The sequence below is a fragment of the Protopterus annectens genome, chromosome 5.part1, assembly GCF_019279795.1.
Source record: "Protopterus annectens isolate FY-2018-M chromosome 5.part1, PAN1.0, whole genome shotgun sequence".
Classification (NCBI taxonomy): domain Eukaryota; kingdom Metazoa; phylum Chordata; order Ceratodontiformes; family Protopteridae; genus Protopterus; species Protopterus annectens.
The window spans coordinates 268,238,242-268,255,682 of NC_056736.1; the positions used below are offsets into that span (position 1 = coordinate 268,238,242).

The 17,441-nt window shown below is 41.8% G+C and overlaps 1 protein-coding gene across 1 annotated transcript in view; it reads left to right on the forward strand.

Moving 5' to 3' along the window:
- The first annotated feature begins 12,180 nt into the window (after positions 1-12,180).
- Positions 12,181-17,441, forward strand: part of LOC122803364 (protein mab-21-like 3) — a 425,581-nt gene continuing 420,320 nt past the window's right edge. The window contains exon 1 of the mRNA XM_044072942.1: positions 12,181-12,462. Coding sequence (XP_043928877.1) covers positions 12,415-12,462 — 48 coding nt within the window. The 5' untranslated portion in view covers positions 12,181-12,414. The remainder of the gene's footprint in view (positions 12,463-17,441) is intronic.

Genomic DNA, 17,441 nt, shown 5'->3' on the forward strand with positions numbered 1-17,441 from the left:
AGTCAACTCCTCCCTGGCTAGATCTGATCACAAGCTAATCACCTTGGAAGTCCACATCCTTCCCACCCCCAACAAAGGTAACCACCATGAAAAACTTCTCCACAACTAACTTTGGGCTCCAAAAACAGAGGTGGCTAACTTCACAGCACCCATGCAAATGGAGAATAGTTGCATGACCACAAAATCATACACCAATGCACTGTACGAACATGTACACAAATGCATGGATCTCGCCATACCCAATAGAACTAAGACACTCTCCTCAAAAAAAAAAAAAAAAAAAAAAGGGCCCCTGCCATAAACAAAGTCTACAACAGAAGGAGGAAACTGATGTGGAATAAGGTGAAGTCCCAAGACTGGAGCAACTCCCTTATCAGCCTCAACAAAAGGTTGAGATCCCCCATCAAATCCTCTAAAGCTAGCTATGAAAACAGAATTGCAGCAGATAGTAAAGACAACCACAAGGCCTTCTATGGTTATGTAAAGAATTTCCATGGCAATACCCAGATTTGCTCTGAGCTACTGCACAATGGTACCTCCAATACTGAGCCAACAGATATTGCAAATATACTGGCAGACAGATTCAGTGCTAACTTTACCCCCCCAAAGGACCAATCACAATACCAGAAGATTGCCAGGCACCCACTATTAGTATTATAACAGCACTGTCCAAGGCCAAGAATACAACGTCTATGGGACCTGACAGTATCCCTGGCTGTGTTCTACATGAACTACAGAATGAACTGGCACCTTACCTGTGTGCCCTGTTCAATCACAACCTCACCTCAAGCTTTGTCCCTACCAAATGGCGCACTGCTACAGTCACACCTCTCCACAAAGGAGGAGCGATTACAGGCCCCGGGAACTATCGCCCCATTAGCCTTACAAGTCTGATTTGCAAAGATATGAAACGCATCATCATGGACCTAGTAAACAAGGATATAGGGAATCTCCAAACTCTGGAGCCTACACAGTTTGGTTTTGTGAAGGGTAGATCATGCCTGCTCAATTTGGTCGACTTCTTTGAGTCAGTCACCAGAGCTGTGGATGAAGGTAAGGTGGTTCATACAGCCTACCTTAATCTGGCAAAGGCCTTTGATACCATTTCCCAGTCAGGGATCATAGAAGAACTTACTATGCTAGACATCAACCCCTATATCACTAGGTGGGTTGCAAACTGGCTCACAGATAGAACACACAGTGTGAAAGTAGCTGATTCCAAGTCAGACTGCCGACCAGTCACAAGTGGAGTCCCACAGGGTTCGTTCCTGGGTCCTCTCCTGTTTGGTATCTACTTCTCTGAAGTCCAGGTCAACACGAAGGGACTCTGGCTGACAAAGTTCACAGATTATTGCAAGTTGGGAGCTATGTACTCTTCAGTACAATTATCAGACCGGGGATATATATGCCCCATCTATCTGCAGCATGCATCTGCCCAAAAGGAGACCCCAAAAGTTCCTCAAGAAAAAGGATAAAGGATCCCAAAATCTGTCATAAGGCTGCCAGATTGAAGAAACTCGCGCTCTATTCTGCTCAGAGGTGACATGCTCAGAGACAACAAGGCCATGTCCAACCCGAATTATCCAACATGCGAAACAACAAAAAAATCCAAAAAAACCACCAAAAAAATCAAAACCACCGATTAAACCTTACTAAAGCGGATAATTATAGGCAGGATTGGGAGGATAGGGAGGGAGGGATAGATTTATCATTTAAAGAGGTCCAAATCCTATGCTGTGCAGAGGCAGAGCCTGACTCTGTTCAAGATCTAACTCTAATGGATGGGAGATCGTGGATGGGAGGTTTAATCTCATCTCATCTCTGGGTCTCTGGGACAGAGGCACAACACAAACTAATGGGCACAGTTTTTTCATATAAGGGGTAGGTTGAAGCCACAAATTTAGGGGCTAGGCTTATAAATGCCTTAGGGCAGATAGCCTAGTATAAACCTATGAACCTATGAACCTATTATTAACTCCCCAAGTGATGTTGACATCCTACAGAAAGTCCTCAATGAGACCAACGACTGGTATCAGAACCATGGCCTTAAGCTCAATACCAAAAAATGTGCCTTCATCCCCTTTGGAAAAATCTGGTTCCCTTGAATTATCACATTGATGGTAGTCTACTGAACACAGAAGGCATTATAAGAATTCTGGGAACACAGGTTGGCAGCAACCTCTCTTTTGACCACCACGTTGCCACTGTGGTCAGAAAGTCCTTCTATGTGGCACATCTCATTACTAAGGGTTTTACATCCAGGAAGAAAGAGGTCATTGTCTCCCTCTACTCTTCCCTCATTAGGCCAATCATCGAGTACAATGCCCCAATTGGCATGTACCTCACTAGACACCTGCAACAAATGGAGAGGCCGCAATAGTACCTCACAAAGAGGATCCTAGGCCTTAAACACTTGTCCTATATGGACAGACTCAAAAAACTCCAACTATTCTCTGTCTCATATCGCCTACTTAGAGGTGATCTCTGCTTGACATACAAAGCCATGTCTGACCCAGCTCTGTTAGAAATGCTATATCTAAAGAAATCCCAGTCCTTCTGCACCACACACTCCAGAGACCTCAACCTCATTACCACAATCAACAGAACATGCTGGAGGGACAGGTTCATAACCCAGAGACTGCCCATGCTATGGAATGGACTTCCCATACATGTCAAGCAGAGCACCTCACTGGCCCTCTTCAAGAGAAATCTTGATGAGTGGATGGGAAATAGAAAATTCATCCCGGGACTCCCCAGGGCTCTACTCGACAGAGGCAAGCACAATGGATCCCATGGGCAAGGCTTGTTAAAGACTTAAGGGGGCCTGCCATTAGTACACACCACCTAACCTATGAGCTTCTGTGGACAAATGGGGAACCTCATTTGCAGCATGACTGCATGAGTACTACCCAGGCATAGCATATTGTTTGTTTTATTGCTAACCCTGGTCAAAGACATCACTTTGTTGATACCTGCCTGCAATTTTTCAAAAAAACTCTATATAGTTAAACTTTTTTTTTATATTTTCAGGGTCTGCCTCTCCTCAGTGAAGGTACTAAATCTTAAATACAGACATATGAAAATGTCAGTACAGTAGAGTTAATGATAACACTAAGAGAATGGACTTTAAATATAAGCAGTCCCAGTGATGAGTGACACTCTCATATATGTGTGTGTGTGTGTGTGTGTGTGTGTGTGTGTGTGTGTGTGTGTGTGTGTGTGTGTGTGTCGGGCATGCTCCAATCTGTGAAAACATGAGATGCAGGAACTGTTATATATCTGAAAAAAACACGTATAACTAACAAAAATTAAAACTTTACAGATAGACTATTTTCTAGGAGTAATATTACCCTTTGGGCTTTGAATTATTGCAGAATACCAGCTGTTCCATGAAAGTGAGGACCTCTGACTGTGACATCAGGTCTCAAAATAACTGTCCCAATACTGATTACCCACTGTTCTCACTAAAGTATAATAAGCTATCATGTTTTCTGGAGAGAAGTCAGAAATGTATGAGCTGCGTAAAACAGGTTTCCAAACAGTAGGTGTCAAAGTGATGGCAAATGGTGTTCATTATAGACTAGACACAAATAACTACTACTGTTACTCTGTATTCCCATCTGAGCTGGAGACTATACTGGTGAAATTGCCAAAGTGGTGAGTGTAGCTATAAAACGGTGCTAAATATCAGATCTGCTAATGAATGTATAAATACACATCTTAGTCACTGTGATGCTTTGCAATAGTTGAGCAGTTGAAGGATTAGAAGGATTTAGCTTTTGTGCTTCAGCTCATATCATCTGAAAACTTGTGTACACAGGACACAGATATTTTCTGCCTGTTATGGATCAATTAGAAGATGGAGTAGTAGTAGATAATAAGAAGAAACAGATCTGCAGCTAAGTTTCACTGATGATCTGATGGTAGTGAAACAGTGTAGTAACAAAATGGGGCAGCTGGTCTATGAGCTGAATAGATGTGAAATGATGCCTGGGGAAGGAAGGAAGGGAGGGAGGGAAAGGAGGAAGGAGGGAAAGGAGGAAGGAAGGAAGGAAAGGAGGGAAAGGAGGAAGAAAGGAAGGAAGGAATGGAGGGAGGGAGGGAAAGGAGGAAGGAAGGAAGGAAGGAAGGAAGGAAGGAAGGAAGGAAGAGAGGGGGAGGAAAGGAGGAAGGAAGGAAGGAAAGGAGGGAAAGGAGGAAGGAAGGAAAGGAGGAAGGAAGGAAGGAAGGAAGGAATGGAGGGAGGGAGGGAAAGGAGGAAGGAAGGAAGGAAGGAACGGAGGGAGGGAAAGGAGGCAGGAAGGAAGGAAGGAAGGCAAAGGAGGAAGGAAGGAAGGAAGGAAGGAAGGAAGGAAGGAAGGAAGGAAGGAAAGGAGGCAGGAAGGAAGTTGTATTACTTTTGACTGATTACTAACGAGAAGCTAACATAAGACTGAAGTTAATTTCTTATTGGTAAATTAATGGCAGTGCAAAAGTGCAAAACCAAAATGGTGCATGGGTACCATAAACCTCCCTTTGTGGCAGTATATAGTTTCCAGTGTTCTGTCACAAAGAGTACAATTAATTGCCCGTTGTGTAGAGCTCAATAAACTAAATATTGCTTTTCAAATGAGATGTGCAAACTAGGAAATGTAGGAGAAAATATAATAAAAGGGAGAAGAAATAGAAACTCAATGAGATGAAGTCATGCACTTTGTTTTTCCCAAAGGGAATGACTATGCACTTTTTGGCATTTAGCTTTAGGCCATGGCTCTGGCACCAGTTATCTGTCTCTGTGAGACCCTTTTGGAGGATGCTTGTGTCAGTCGGCAAGTCGATTATGGCACCCAGTTTGCAGTCATCTGCGAACTTGGTCAGCCATAGTCCTCTCATGTTAGCCTGTACAGCAAAGAAATATATACCGAACAAGAGAGGTCCCAGGACTGAGCCTTGTGGGATGCCACTTGTAACTGGTTTAGAGTCTGACATGGCACCTGAAATTCTGACCATGTGGGATCTATCCCTGAGCCAGTTTGCAATCCATCTTGTGACATAGGGGTTGATATTTAAGCTGGTGAGCGTATTTATGATGCCTGAGTGGGGTATTGTGTCGAAGGCTTTTGCGAGGTCCAGGTAGGCTGTGTGGACTACCTTCCCTTCATCTATGGCCTTGGTGACTGTTTCAAAGAAGTCAACCAGGTTCAAGAGGCAAGATCTGCCCTTAACAAAGCCAAATTGGGTAGGATCCAGTGTTTGGAGGTTCCCAATGTCTTTGTTTATGAGTTCCATGATGATACGCTCTATAGCTTTGCAGACCAGGCTAGTCAAGCTTATAGGGCGATAGTTTCCGGGGTCCATTGTGGCACCGCCTTTGTGGAGTGGGATCACTGCTGCTGTACGCCATTCCTTGGGTACATATCCTGTAGTAAGGCTGAGATTGAACAGTGACTTTATGTGAGGGTTCAGTTCTTCTTGGAGCTCGTGTAAGATGCAGCCCGGGACACTGTCTGGTCCCACTGATACTGTGTTTTTTGCTTTGGAGAGGGCAGCTCTCACCTGTGCATCTGTGATGTCAGGGAGGATACACTCTGTTGGGACAGACATTTGCTCTTTGGGGGGGAAGGGGTGGAGAAGTTTGCACTGAACCTGTCTGCCAGGATGTTGGCAATGTCTGTTGGTTCAGTGAATTTTTTGTCATTTTGCACTAACTCAGAGCATATCTGGGAGTTGCCATCCAGGTTCCTGACATAACTAAAGAAGGCCTTGTGATTATCTTTAGCGTCTTGTGCAATTTTTCTTTCGAAGCTGGCCTTAGATGATTTTATGAGGGATCGTAGTTTCTTGCTAGTACTGATCAGAGATGCCTTCCCTTTTTGGGATTTTGCTCTATCATGTAGTAGCTTTCTCCGTCTGTTGTATAACTTATTTATGGCTGGGGTCCACCAGACAGGTCTCCTGCCTTTGGAGGAGTGAGTCTTGGTTTTATTTGGTATAGCATGATCCATGCATTCCTGTAGGTGTCCATAGAATGCGTTTGTAAAGGATTCTGCAGTTTGGGCCGTATTTTCCACTGGCCCAGGGGCTTTGAAGGATTCCACCTCGGTTTTGAGAAGTGTGAAGTTTGCTTTTGAGAAGTTCTTCACCGTGGTTTCCTTGGCTGGGTGTGGGGACGGGATATGGATGTCCAGTGAGATTAATTTATGGTCAGATCTTACCAATGAGGGGTATACCTCTGGTATGGAACATAGAGTCCCCATGTTGGTGATGATCAGGTCCAATATGTTTTCCCCTCTTGTGGGAGTGGTGACCAGTTGTTCCATAGCATTTGAGTTTATAAATTCTAGGAACCATTGGGCGAGGGTGTTGGGGCTTGAGTAGTGCACCCAGTCTATGTTTGGGTAGTTGAAGTCACCCAATATAATGGTGTTTGGAGAGACCTTCATATTCTCCAGTGTTCTCAGGAAAGCTGAGTGGGGTTCTTGAGTTTGGGAGGGTGGTCTGTAGCAGGCTACAAACTGAAAGGCATCTTTGCCCACTGTTAGTTGCACATGGGTGGTCTCCGATGCTTTGTGCAGTGCCACTAACCTGGAGGTGTGGGTATCTTTGATGAATATGGAGACTCCCTCTCCTTTTGTGGTTCGGTCCGAGTTTTGGGGCCAAAAAGCATGGTATGAGGTATAACCTGGTAGTGCTGGGGTGCTCTCAGGTGCCTTGAACCAGGTTTCTGTTACTGCACAGATATCGATATTCTCCATACTGAGGAGAGCCTCGAGTGCGTGCATCTTGAGGTTTAGACTTCTGGCATTGAGCAGCATTACCCTTAGTTTCTTTTTCCTTGTGTTGTCTATGGAGGTGGGTTTGTCTTTTGAGCCTTGCCTAAAAAAGGCACTATGGGGGTGGCAAGAGCCTTAGCCAGTATTCAAAAGCCCAGGCGTGACAGGTGCAAGCTGTCCCTAGCGAAGCAACGTGGCTTGTCGAGCATGTCATCCCAGGCTGACAGACACTGGATCCCCTTTGAATGGCACCAATACTTTATCCAATTGTTAAAATTTATCATTTTGTCTTTATACTGTGGCATCATTCTTGGTGAGGGTAGGATGCTACTCAAGGTCAGGGTCATACCGGCCTGGGCTACATGATCAGAGAGCTCCTCTATGTCTCTTTTCATGTAGTCCAGGGGGGTACGTCTCAGGTCATTCACACCAGCATGGACAATGACGGAGTCATATTTGTACTTGCTTTGGAGTGACCTGAGTGCTTGTGTTATCTGGCGGATCCTGGCACCTGACAGGCAGCTTACAGTGACCTTCTCCTTGTTCAGCCTGGTGAGTGGGACGTCAGTGTGTCTGACAATAGAGTCACCTATTACAAGTGTATTAGGCGTGTTGTTTAGCCTTAAGGGCTGTGACTGTGTGGCACACTGACTTTGTGAACTATGTGATACGTGAGTATTGTTGTGGGGTAGCGGTTGCTTGGATGTCTGCTTTGGAGGTCTCTGCTGCTTGGGCAGATTTTTATTTAGAGCCTCTGAGTATGTTTTTGTGTGTTTATGTGTTTGGTTTGCTGTTGCAATAGGTCTATGTGAGACTGGATTTGTGGTGTGTGTGGTTATTTATTTTATTTATTTATTTATTTGCAGTTGATTTACCAGGATAGTCCATTGGGCCAAGATGAACCTGTTTTCAATGGAGTCCTGGGGAGAAAAGCTCCAAAAACAAGCAAGGTTACAATTTTTACAAATGTTACAGACTAGAGCAAAACATTACAAATAGTACAGACTAGTGAAAAACATTACAGATGATACAGACTAGTAAAAAAGGAACATACAGTATAAATACCGAGAAGCCATTACATCTTAGGAAGCTTGCACTTAAGAGGTACATTCAAATACATTCTTTGTAAAATAGCTTAGTAAGTACAAGGGAAGGATGTGTGACTTAGGAGAGAAAGTAAAATGGAAATTGCCAGTGTAAAGAGGGGGAGAGAAAGTAAAATGGAAATTGCCAGTATAAATTATGTGGGGAGGGAGCAGGAGCATTCCCACTGGGATACTAGATGTGAGTGAAGAGATTATTTGAATATAAAGCGGTAGAGATGGTACGAATGGATGGTGGTAGAGAGTTCCAGAGACATGCTAGACCATAGGATAGGAGATTTTTACCTGGGGGAAGAGTTGGTTTATACAATTCTATTAGGTTTTGGTTGTTAAACCTTAGTACTCTATCAAGTAGGTGCATTTTAAAGGCCAAGGAAAGGGAGGGACAGAGGGAGGGGTTGAAAATGAGCTTATGTGCAAGAGTAAGTTGAGTGTAGGTGAGATGATTGGATAGTTCTAGCCATTTTAGTTTGTGGAGAGAAGAACAGTGGTGGGTGGAGGACTTATGGCTGGTAGCGAACTTGGCAATTTTGTTGTAGCAAGAGGAAAGATGTGTTTTAAGGGGAAATTGTAGGTTAGTTAGGAGTGGGGCTCCATAGGGAAGGGAGGGGATAAGAAATGAAGTAGAGAGAGTGATTTTAGTGGAGGGCGTGAAATAACGATTTTGTCGGTAGATCATGCCAAGTTTTTGATGTTTTTTTTGATATTTAGTTGAAGGTGGGAATTGAATTTAAGCTGACTGTCAATTTGGACCCCTAGTAATTTGGCCTCTGACACCAATTCCAGAGATGTGTTGTTATGGCTAGTGATAGAGAATGTGTTTGTATTGAAAGAGGTGACTTTAGAGGGAGTAAATACCATTAATTTGGTTTTAGAGGCATTAAGTGTTAGGTGATTTTTTTTCATCCATTGTTCAGTGGTTGAGAATGCATCTTGTGTAAGCTTTAGGAGTGCAGGGATGGAGGTGGCAGGACAGATAATAGTTGTATCATCTGCGTATTGGATGATATTTGAGAAAGGGATAGAATTGCGGAAGTCATTTATAAATATATTAAAGAGGAGGGGACCCAGTATGGTACCTTGGGGAACTCCAGTTGGGGTATTATGGAATGAGGAGGTGGCCTTTTTCCATTTTACTGCTTGATATCTATTGGATAAGTAGCTGGAGAACCAGTTCAGAGAGGAAGGTGATAGGTTGAGCTTAGAGAGTTTAGTTAGAAGTAGATTGTGAGAGATAGTGTCAAAGGCCTTAGAGAGGTCAAGTAGGAGGGTAGAAACAATGTGGCCGGAGTCCCGGGCTTTATTTACAGTTTCCAGGAAGGAGAGGAGGGCTGTCATAGTGCTGTGACTGGGTCTAAATCCATGTTGTGTGGGAGTTAGTAGGTGATTGTCTAAGAGATGTGGTAGGAATCGTAGATGGATACACTTTTCTAGGAGTTTAGAGATGGGAGACAGGATAGCGATGGGACAGAAATTAGTAATATTGTTATTATTGCCACCTTTATGTAAAGGTATGATAAAAGCTTTTTTCCAAATTTGGGGTACTATGCTTTCTTGGATAGAGCGGTTGATTAGAATGCCGATGGGGTAGGCAATGGCTTTGGCAGCTATGCTAAGAAAGTGTGAAGGAATGTTATCTGGAGCATTAGAGCATGGCTTCAGTTTCTGAAGGAGTTTTTTTATGGTAGATGTGGGTATAGGTTTTAATGAGAAAAGTGGGGAGTGGGAAGAGGGGGTATTTGAGGGTGGTGATGATGGAGAAGAAATGAGAGGAAAAGCAGAAGTGCAGGGTATAGTGTTAGTAGAGGAGGATGGGGGTGAATTGGAGAGTGTGGTGATGTTAGAGAATGATGAAGTTAGTTTGGAAATAGAATCAATGAAAAAAGAGTTAAATTGTGTAGCCAAATCTATGTTAGGAGCATTGGGGTCTGAGCTGGGGTTGTCTGTTTTGCTGGGATTAAGGAGGGTGGAGATTCCTTTACAGAATTTCTGAGGGTTTGTTTTATTGTTGTTTTGGAGCATGGAGAAGTAATTTTGTCGATCAGTGATGATGAGCTTTTTTACTTTATTTCTAAGCGTTTTGTATTCATTATGGATGGGGGGAGTCCTATTTTTCTGGTAATGTGCCCAAACTTTATCTCTGTGTCGCATGGTTGCTAGTGTATTTTTGGTTAGCCAAGGGGCAGTTTTGATTTTTATTCTTTTTGTCCTTATGGGAACATGGTGGTCTAGGAGGTTTAAGAAGGTTGAGTTGAAGTGGGCAACAGCATTATCTAGAGGGAGAGTTTTTAGAATGTTCCAATTTATTGCTTTTAGAGAGTTAGAAAAGGTAATGGGGTTAAAGTTTTTTTGGTTGCGAGTAGTAATATAATTATGAGTACGGTGTAAGGGTGAAGGGAGTCGATGTGTGAAGGTGGGTAAGTGTTCATTAAGGGGATCAGGAAGGGTACCACTGTCAGAGAAATAATGGGGATGAGAGACTAAAATCCAGTCCAGGATACTACCACTGGAGAGTTTTTTGAGGGGCAGGTTATGGAGTTGATTAGCTGTGAGAAATTATAGAGGTTGATGTTAAGTGGGTTTGTGGGTTACCTTCTCCTTCTGACTGACTGCGCCAGTACTGGGTTGAGAGAGCTCAGCCTCCAGTTTAGCTATATAGTTGCATCTCTCACATATATTTGAGCTTGTTGGGAGGAGGAGAGGGTGGTCTGTGTATATAAGGCAGTTGTAACATTGCCTCAGGATTCCCAGATTCACCAGCTGGACTGGAGAGTAAACCCGAAACTGACTTTTGGACATGCCAGAAGAGTATAAGGAACTACTTTTTGACTGATCAAAAAGGACCAATAGGGAGCCAAGTACTTAAAGGCAGTAAAAGAGGGTGTAGTGCTTTAGTTTATTAGTGCTTACTTATAAGATTACTTATACGAGAAACTGCAGGGCTTTAGAATGAAAAATCGAGTGCTTACTTTGAGATTTAGAACAGTTTTAATGTAGCCATTACAGTTTGCACTACCTGCTACTTCCTGCACACTTTCAATTATGCTCTGAATGAGCATGTGTGTTGCTATAAATTGCATAAAAATGAATATCTGAATGATTGCTGGGCTTTTTTAAACAGCCCAGAAAAGAAGAGAATCTTCCAAGTGGCACTGACATATTTTAATCATATATGTTACAGGCAACTGCTAATGGGGACTGGCTGATCTGCAAAGTGTTAACAGAGAGAAACAACAGAGAAAGTATGGGTTGACTTTTATGCCAGTTAAGTTACTTACTGCTGTGATCTTGCTTGATTAGTTAGCACATCAAGCTAACCAGCTGCATGCAGAGAGTTACAGCTTTTTGTGGTGCATTCTTTTCTAAAAGAACAAAAACTGCTGAAGTGTGGAAAGGATGGACATCAGAAGAGGCAGGTGTACAGTGGCAGAATGGGAAAATGCAAAGCATCTGTTGTATTAACACTTACAAAAAATAGTCGTAATGAGTGAATCATTTCACAAAGGCAGCAATGCTGCAGTAGCACTCATCATAATTTAGTAAACTGTGAATAAGTCTAAACTCTTTTCCAAAATAATATATTTGATGTTTAAAATTTAGAAGTACAATTACTTGCAAGTCATGAAACTAATGAAAACAAGCAAAGCAAAATCAGCAGTGTTTATAATTAATGTCTGCAGTCCTCTCTATCTGCACTCACAAGTTTAATTTCTGCAAATACACTTCACAGATTTTGTTGTTGCAGCAATAGCAACTCATCTCATGCATATAAATTCACATGAAATGCATGGCAGGCGCTCAAGTGCCCCAAAGCTTCAACATTAACAATCTTGCTGTTTCTTCATAGCTGGCCACACCATTTTCTTTTCATGTTGGAAGCTCACATCTTACTTGATATTGTTGTACTTAAATTCCCATCTGTGACACTGTCACCACAGGGAAGGTGTTTCACACTCTGAAAACCTTAAAACACTGTGGATATGGTTCATATAGGTAACCCCAAAGGCTCTTATTATTATCAGACTGCTAGCTGTTATACGTATGATATTGTTAATCTCATAAACAGATCCCTAGAAGTTAGTTCATAAACAGATCCCTAGAAGTTAGTTGAAAAGCATACCGTGTAGACACAATGGAATAACTGTTCTTCCTGTGTAGTTTGTTCTGTTTTACTAATATATCTTGACAATGATAGCCAGCTCTTTAGGACCCTGTAGAATTTCTGCAGTTGGAAACCATGGTTTTTAAACTGCAAGAGTAAAATCAACAAAATCAATTGAGCTTCTATGAAAACACTTTGTGGAGTTTGTATGTGGGTAAACTGGAACAGTATACTCAGGCTTGTGACTGTTTACAGTAAACAACCACAAGCAAATGGACTCAGTGTAAAAGGAGTGAGAGTGTTTATAATAAATAAAGGTGGGTAGTGCTCAGTGAAGCAATAAAGAGAAAAGCTGAAGTGCAAAATAAGGAAGTAGACAACAGAAGGTCTCCGAATTAAGGGAACAAGGGGCAAGAAGTATAAGCAAGCTGGTTAATGAGAAAACTTGTTTACAAGGATGAATGACTTCAACAAAGAAGATTTAGATTACTGTCTCCAGACTAAGGTTAGTTAAATAGCTTTATTAGGTTTTGAAAAAGAAGAAAAAAGTTTTAAAACTGCTGCTGTATACACACACACACACACACACACACACACACACACACAATGCATTATACACACACACAATACATTACACACACACACACACACACAATACATTACATACACACAATACATTACACACACATACACACACACACACACAATACATTACACACACACACACACACACACACACACACACACACACACACACACACACACACACAATACATTACACACACACACACACACACAACACAATACATTACACACACACACACACACACACACACACACACCACAATACATTACACACGCACACACACACACACACACACACACACACACACACACACACACACACACACACACACACACACACACACACACACACACAACACAATACATTACACACACACACAATACATTACACACAACACAATACATTACACACACACACACAATACATTACACACACAGACACACACACACACACACACACACACACACACACACACACACACACACACACACACACACAGAAGCATAAATGCACACAAACACATACACGAGCACATGTACACACACACATAATGTACCTGATGTCAAAGTCTTTATACATTTTTCTTTAGTTGTACTGTGTGTTGGCATGGTTCCTTAAAACCTCAATAGTAACATTTCAGTACTAGACCACATGTTATTTCTTGTTGTGTTGCCTTGTGTCCATGTTTGTGGTATCGGGTTCTTTTAAGGTGAGTGCATTTAATTTAATGAAAGAAGGTTAGGAGTGAGGTGCAGTGCACTTAGCTTGTGGAATCTGTGAGTGTTTGGAAAATGTCCTGCTTGTTAATTTGGTAGTAAAGATACTAAGAGCTAGCTATCAGTACTGCAGACAAGAGCACTGAATTATAATAAAATACAGTTAGGCAAGAGCTAGATATGACAACTGCACAGTAATGCATCATTAGTTACAGATGCAGTCTGAAAATTTAAAGAAGTACTTTATTTCATTATTTTACTCAACAGAATACAGTAACAGTTGCTTGCTGGTTATTTACAGATTGAAAAAACACTGCAGTATGAAGACATGGGAGGGCAAAGCAGTCCTTCTTCTTTACACATTTCTATAGTTACTGGTTCAGACATGCTTCCCATTATATATCTGGCATGGTTTAGTGGTAATTCATTTCATGTATGGTGTGCATAGTCCTGGGTTCGAGCCTTGCAGGGGCTGTTTATTTGAAACTGGAATAGCGTAGTGGTTAGAGCGTTCACCTAGCATGCAATCAGTTATGGTCTGAGCCCCACAGCAGACCATATATTTGTCAGGCCACAGTGGCCTAATGGATAAGGCAGTAGCTTCCTAAGCCAGGGGTTGTGGGTTTGAATCCCATCTGGGGTGATATAATCTTATCTGGCATGGCTTAGTGGTAAATCACTTTGTCTATGGTGTGCAGCATCCTAGGTTCGAGCCTTGCAGAGGCTGTTTATTAACCCCAGGGATCACTTCAATAGTTCTGCTGGACAGAGGCACAGGGAACTAATCTAAGGGGGTGGCGAAAGCCAACAAATTCCGGCTAGGCTTATAAATGCCTTTGGGCAGATAGCCTAGTACCAACCTATGAACCTATTATCACATCCCTCTGTTTGTCCTGTGATCATTTGGAGATTCTTGTTGAGTCTGCATTCAACTTATCTAGATGCAAAATCTACTTCTAAACCACATTAGCTGTGACATTGTGCTTCTTAATGATGCCTTTTAAAATCTTTCTTCCACCAAATTAAATACATAATTTCTCACCTCCCATTTCTTCCTGATGATGAATATGCATTTCACCAGATTTTGATTTTATTGCTTAATACACTTAAAGACTTCAGTTATGTCTTGTCTCCATTTTCCTCTTTATCAGAATAATCACATTCAAACGTTTTATATTTTCCTGATTCACTGTCAACCCACTTTAGCTAATGCCTTGGCTTGGGAAGTCTATTGGGTATGTCGTGAATCATCATATGGGATTTTCAGGCAGTTTTATTGTAGCATCACTCACTCTGTTTACTGTATTTTTGGCCGGCTAAGAACTTGCTGTATTCAACTGGACGTATAAGAGAATTTAAGTACCTTTATCTGCACTTTTTTTTTCAAAAAAATACAGTATTTAAATTGATTTTAACTGTGTTGCAGGAATATTAACTGAACTGGAAGTTAGTCAGTGTTTGCTGAATTTTGTTATTTGCTAGTAATTACAGGTGTGGGGGTAGCCACATTCTTTGATTTCCTGTCCTTGCCTATTTAAGTGGTACAGTGTGAAATATTTTCTGCTTAAAAACCTCAGCTTTGGCCGGCTAAGAACTTGCTGTATTCAACTGGACATATAAGAGAATTTAAGTACCTTTATCTGCACCTTTTTCAAACAATACAGTATTTAATTTGATTTAAACTGTGTTGCAGGAATATTAACTGAACTGGAAGTTAGTCAGTGTTTGCTGAATTTTGTTATTTGCTAGTAATTACAGGTGTGGGGGTAGCCACATTCTTTGATTTCCTGTCCTTGCCTATTTAAGTGGTACAGTGTGAAATATTTTCTGCTTAAATCCTCAGCTTTGGCCGGCTAAGAACTTGCTGTATTCAACTGGATGTATAAGAGAATTTAAGTACCTTTATCTGCACTTTTTTTTCAAAAAATACAGTATTTAAATTGATTTTAACTGTGTTGCAGGAATATTAACTGAACTGGAAGTTTTGACTCTGTTCTTCAGTTAGTCCCACCCACCCTGCCTGTTTTTGTTTTGGTGTTAATCTTAGTGGCCTTGAAACTGCCCGCCCCTTTTGAAAATTTGTGTTTGGATACTCCTTCTGGGCCCATCTCATTTGCTCACTCAGCTGAGTGCAGTGAGATCATATTCTGATTTCAGGCATTCCTACTGTGTACAAAGAGAGCATCTGGGAAACAGAAAAAAAAAATTTAAGCTTGTTTCCTGCCTTTCCTGTTAAGTGGTATAGACTATTTGTAGGCTTCTGAGCCCCCAAGCCCTTCTGTGTTGGAGGGAAGCCTTCTAGCTTAGTTTTTTTTTTTTTATAACTAGCCAGTTTTCTAGTTTCAGCACTCAAATCTGTTTCTTTGATCTCAGCACTTGTTCAGAAAAAAAAAAATTTCATCTGCTTTTACTGTACTTGTGTTTCTACCTACTTTATTTTACTTTTGCATCATCTTAAAAGTATTCAATTGTATTTATTACTGCTTGGTGTAACTCATTCTAAGCCTTTTGGTTTAAACACTTGGGCTTCGGACCAGTTGTTTTGCACTGAGAGGGTTTGTGGTCTGCACTGTAGTGGCAGAACAGGTAGCTTACATCCTTCTAGGTTGGGAACCGCTGATTGAGGGCTCAGTGTCTGTTATTCTAAAAGTGTATTAATTCTGGTTTAAGCACTTGGGCTTTCAGGCCAGTTATTTTACATTAAGAGGGTTCGTGGTCTGCACTCTTGTGGGAGGAGAGGCTGGACTCTGCCCTTCTGAGCTTGGAATTTCTGGTTAAAGGCTTATAGTGCATGCATATCTGAACTGCTTCTTACTGAAGTTGGTGCGCCTTGTTTGCTGTGGCATAGACTGGATTCGGGCCTGCTGGATCTAGCTTTCTTTGTGTAACTTGAGCACTAATCCAGGCATTCTCTAAAGTATTCAATTGTATTTATTACTGCTTGGTAGTAACTTGATTAAAGTGTAGCTATCATTCTAAGTCTTTTGGATTAAGCACTTGGGCTTCAGACCAGTTGTTTTACATTAGGAAGGTTTGTGGCATGCACTGTGGTGGCAGGACAGGTAGCTTTCATCCTTCTAAGTTGGGAACTGCTGATTGAGAGCCCAGTGTCTGTTATTCTTAAAGTGTATTAGTTCTGGTTTAAGCACTTGGGCTTCAGGCCAGTTATTTTACATTAAGAAGGTTTGTGGTCTGCACTCTTGTGGGAGAAGAGGCTGGACTCTGCCCTTCTGAGCTGGGAATTTCTGGTTAAAGGTTTATAGTGCCTGAATATTTGAACTGTATCTTACTGAAATTGGTACACCTTGTTTGCTGTAGCATAGACTAGATCCAGGCCTGCTGAATCTAGCTTTGTTTATATGCTTGTTGTTTGTTTGCTTGTTATTTCCCTGGAACGCTAATTCCACCTAATACGCGGCTTCTCAGCACTTCTGTGGATCACTAGTGATATCTGCATTGCTTACTGTACTTATTTCCTTGTTTCACTTGAAAGAAAGTTACTGTTTGTCGTTTTGCATTTAAGTTACCTGTAACACATTGCACTTAAGTTACCTGGCACTTGCTCACTAAAGCAATTATATAAGTCAGCACTAAAAATTAAAAGCACTACATCTTCACTCCCCACTGGCCCTTGTTTTCAATTATTAAGGAATTCCCAATATTATTCTAGCATGTCCAAAGGTCAGTTGTCAATCTCCTCTCTGGTCCAGCTGGTGAATCTGGGAATCTTGAGGCAATGTTACAACTGCCTCATGTACACAGACAACCCTATCCTCCTCCCAACAAATTCCAACACATGTGAGAGATGCAACCATATAGCCAAACTGGAGGCTAAGCTCTCTCAACTCAGTACTGGCATAACCAGTCAGGAGGAGAAGGAAACCACACTCACTACAATTCCAGTCTCACATAGACCTACCACGACAGCAAACCAAACACATAATCACACAAAAACATACTCGGAGGCTCTAAATAAAGATCTGCCTAAGCAGCAGAGACCTCCAAAGCAGACACCCAAGCAACCGCTACCCCAAAACAAAACACGTGCAACACATATCTCACAAAGCCAGTGTGCCGAACAGTCACAGCCCTTAAGACTAAACAACACACCTGATACACTTGTAATAGGTGACTCTATCGTCAGGCACACTGACGTCCCGCTCACCAGGTTGGCTGAACAAG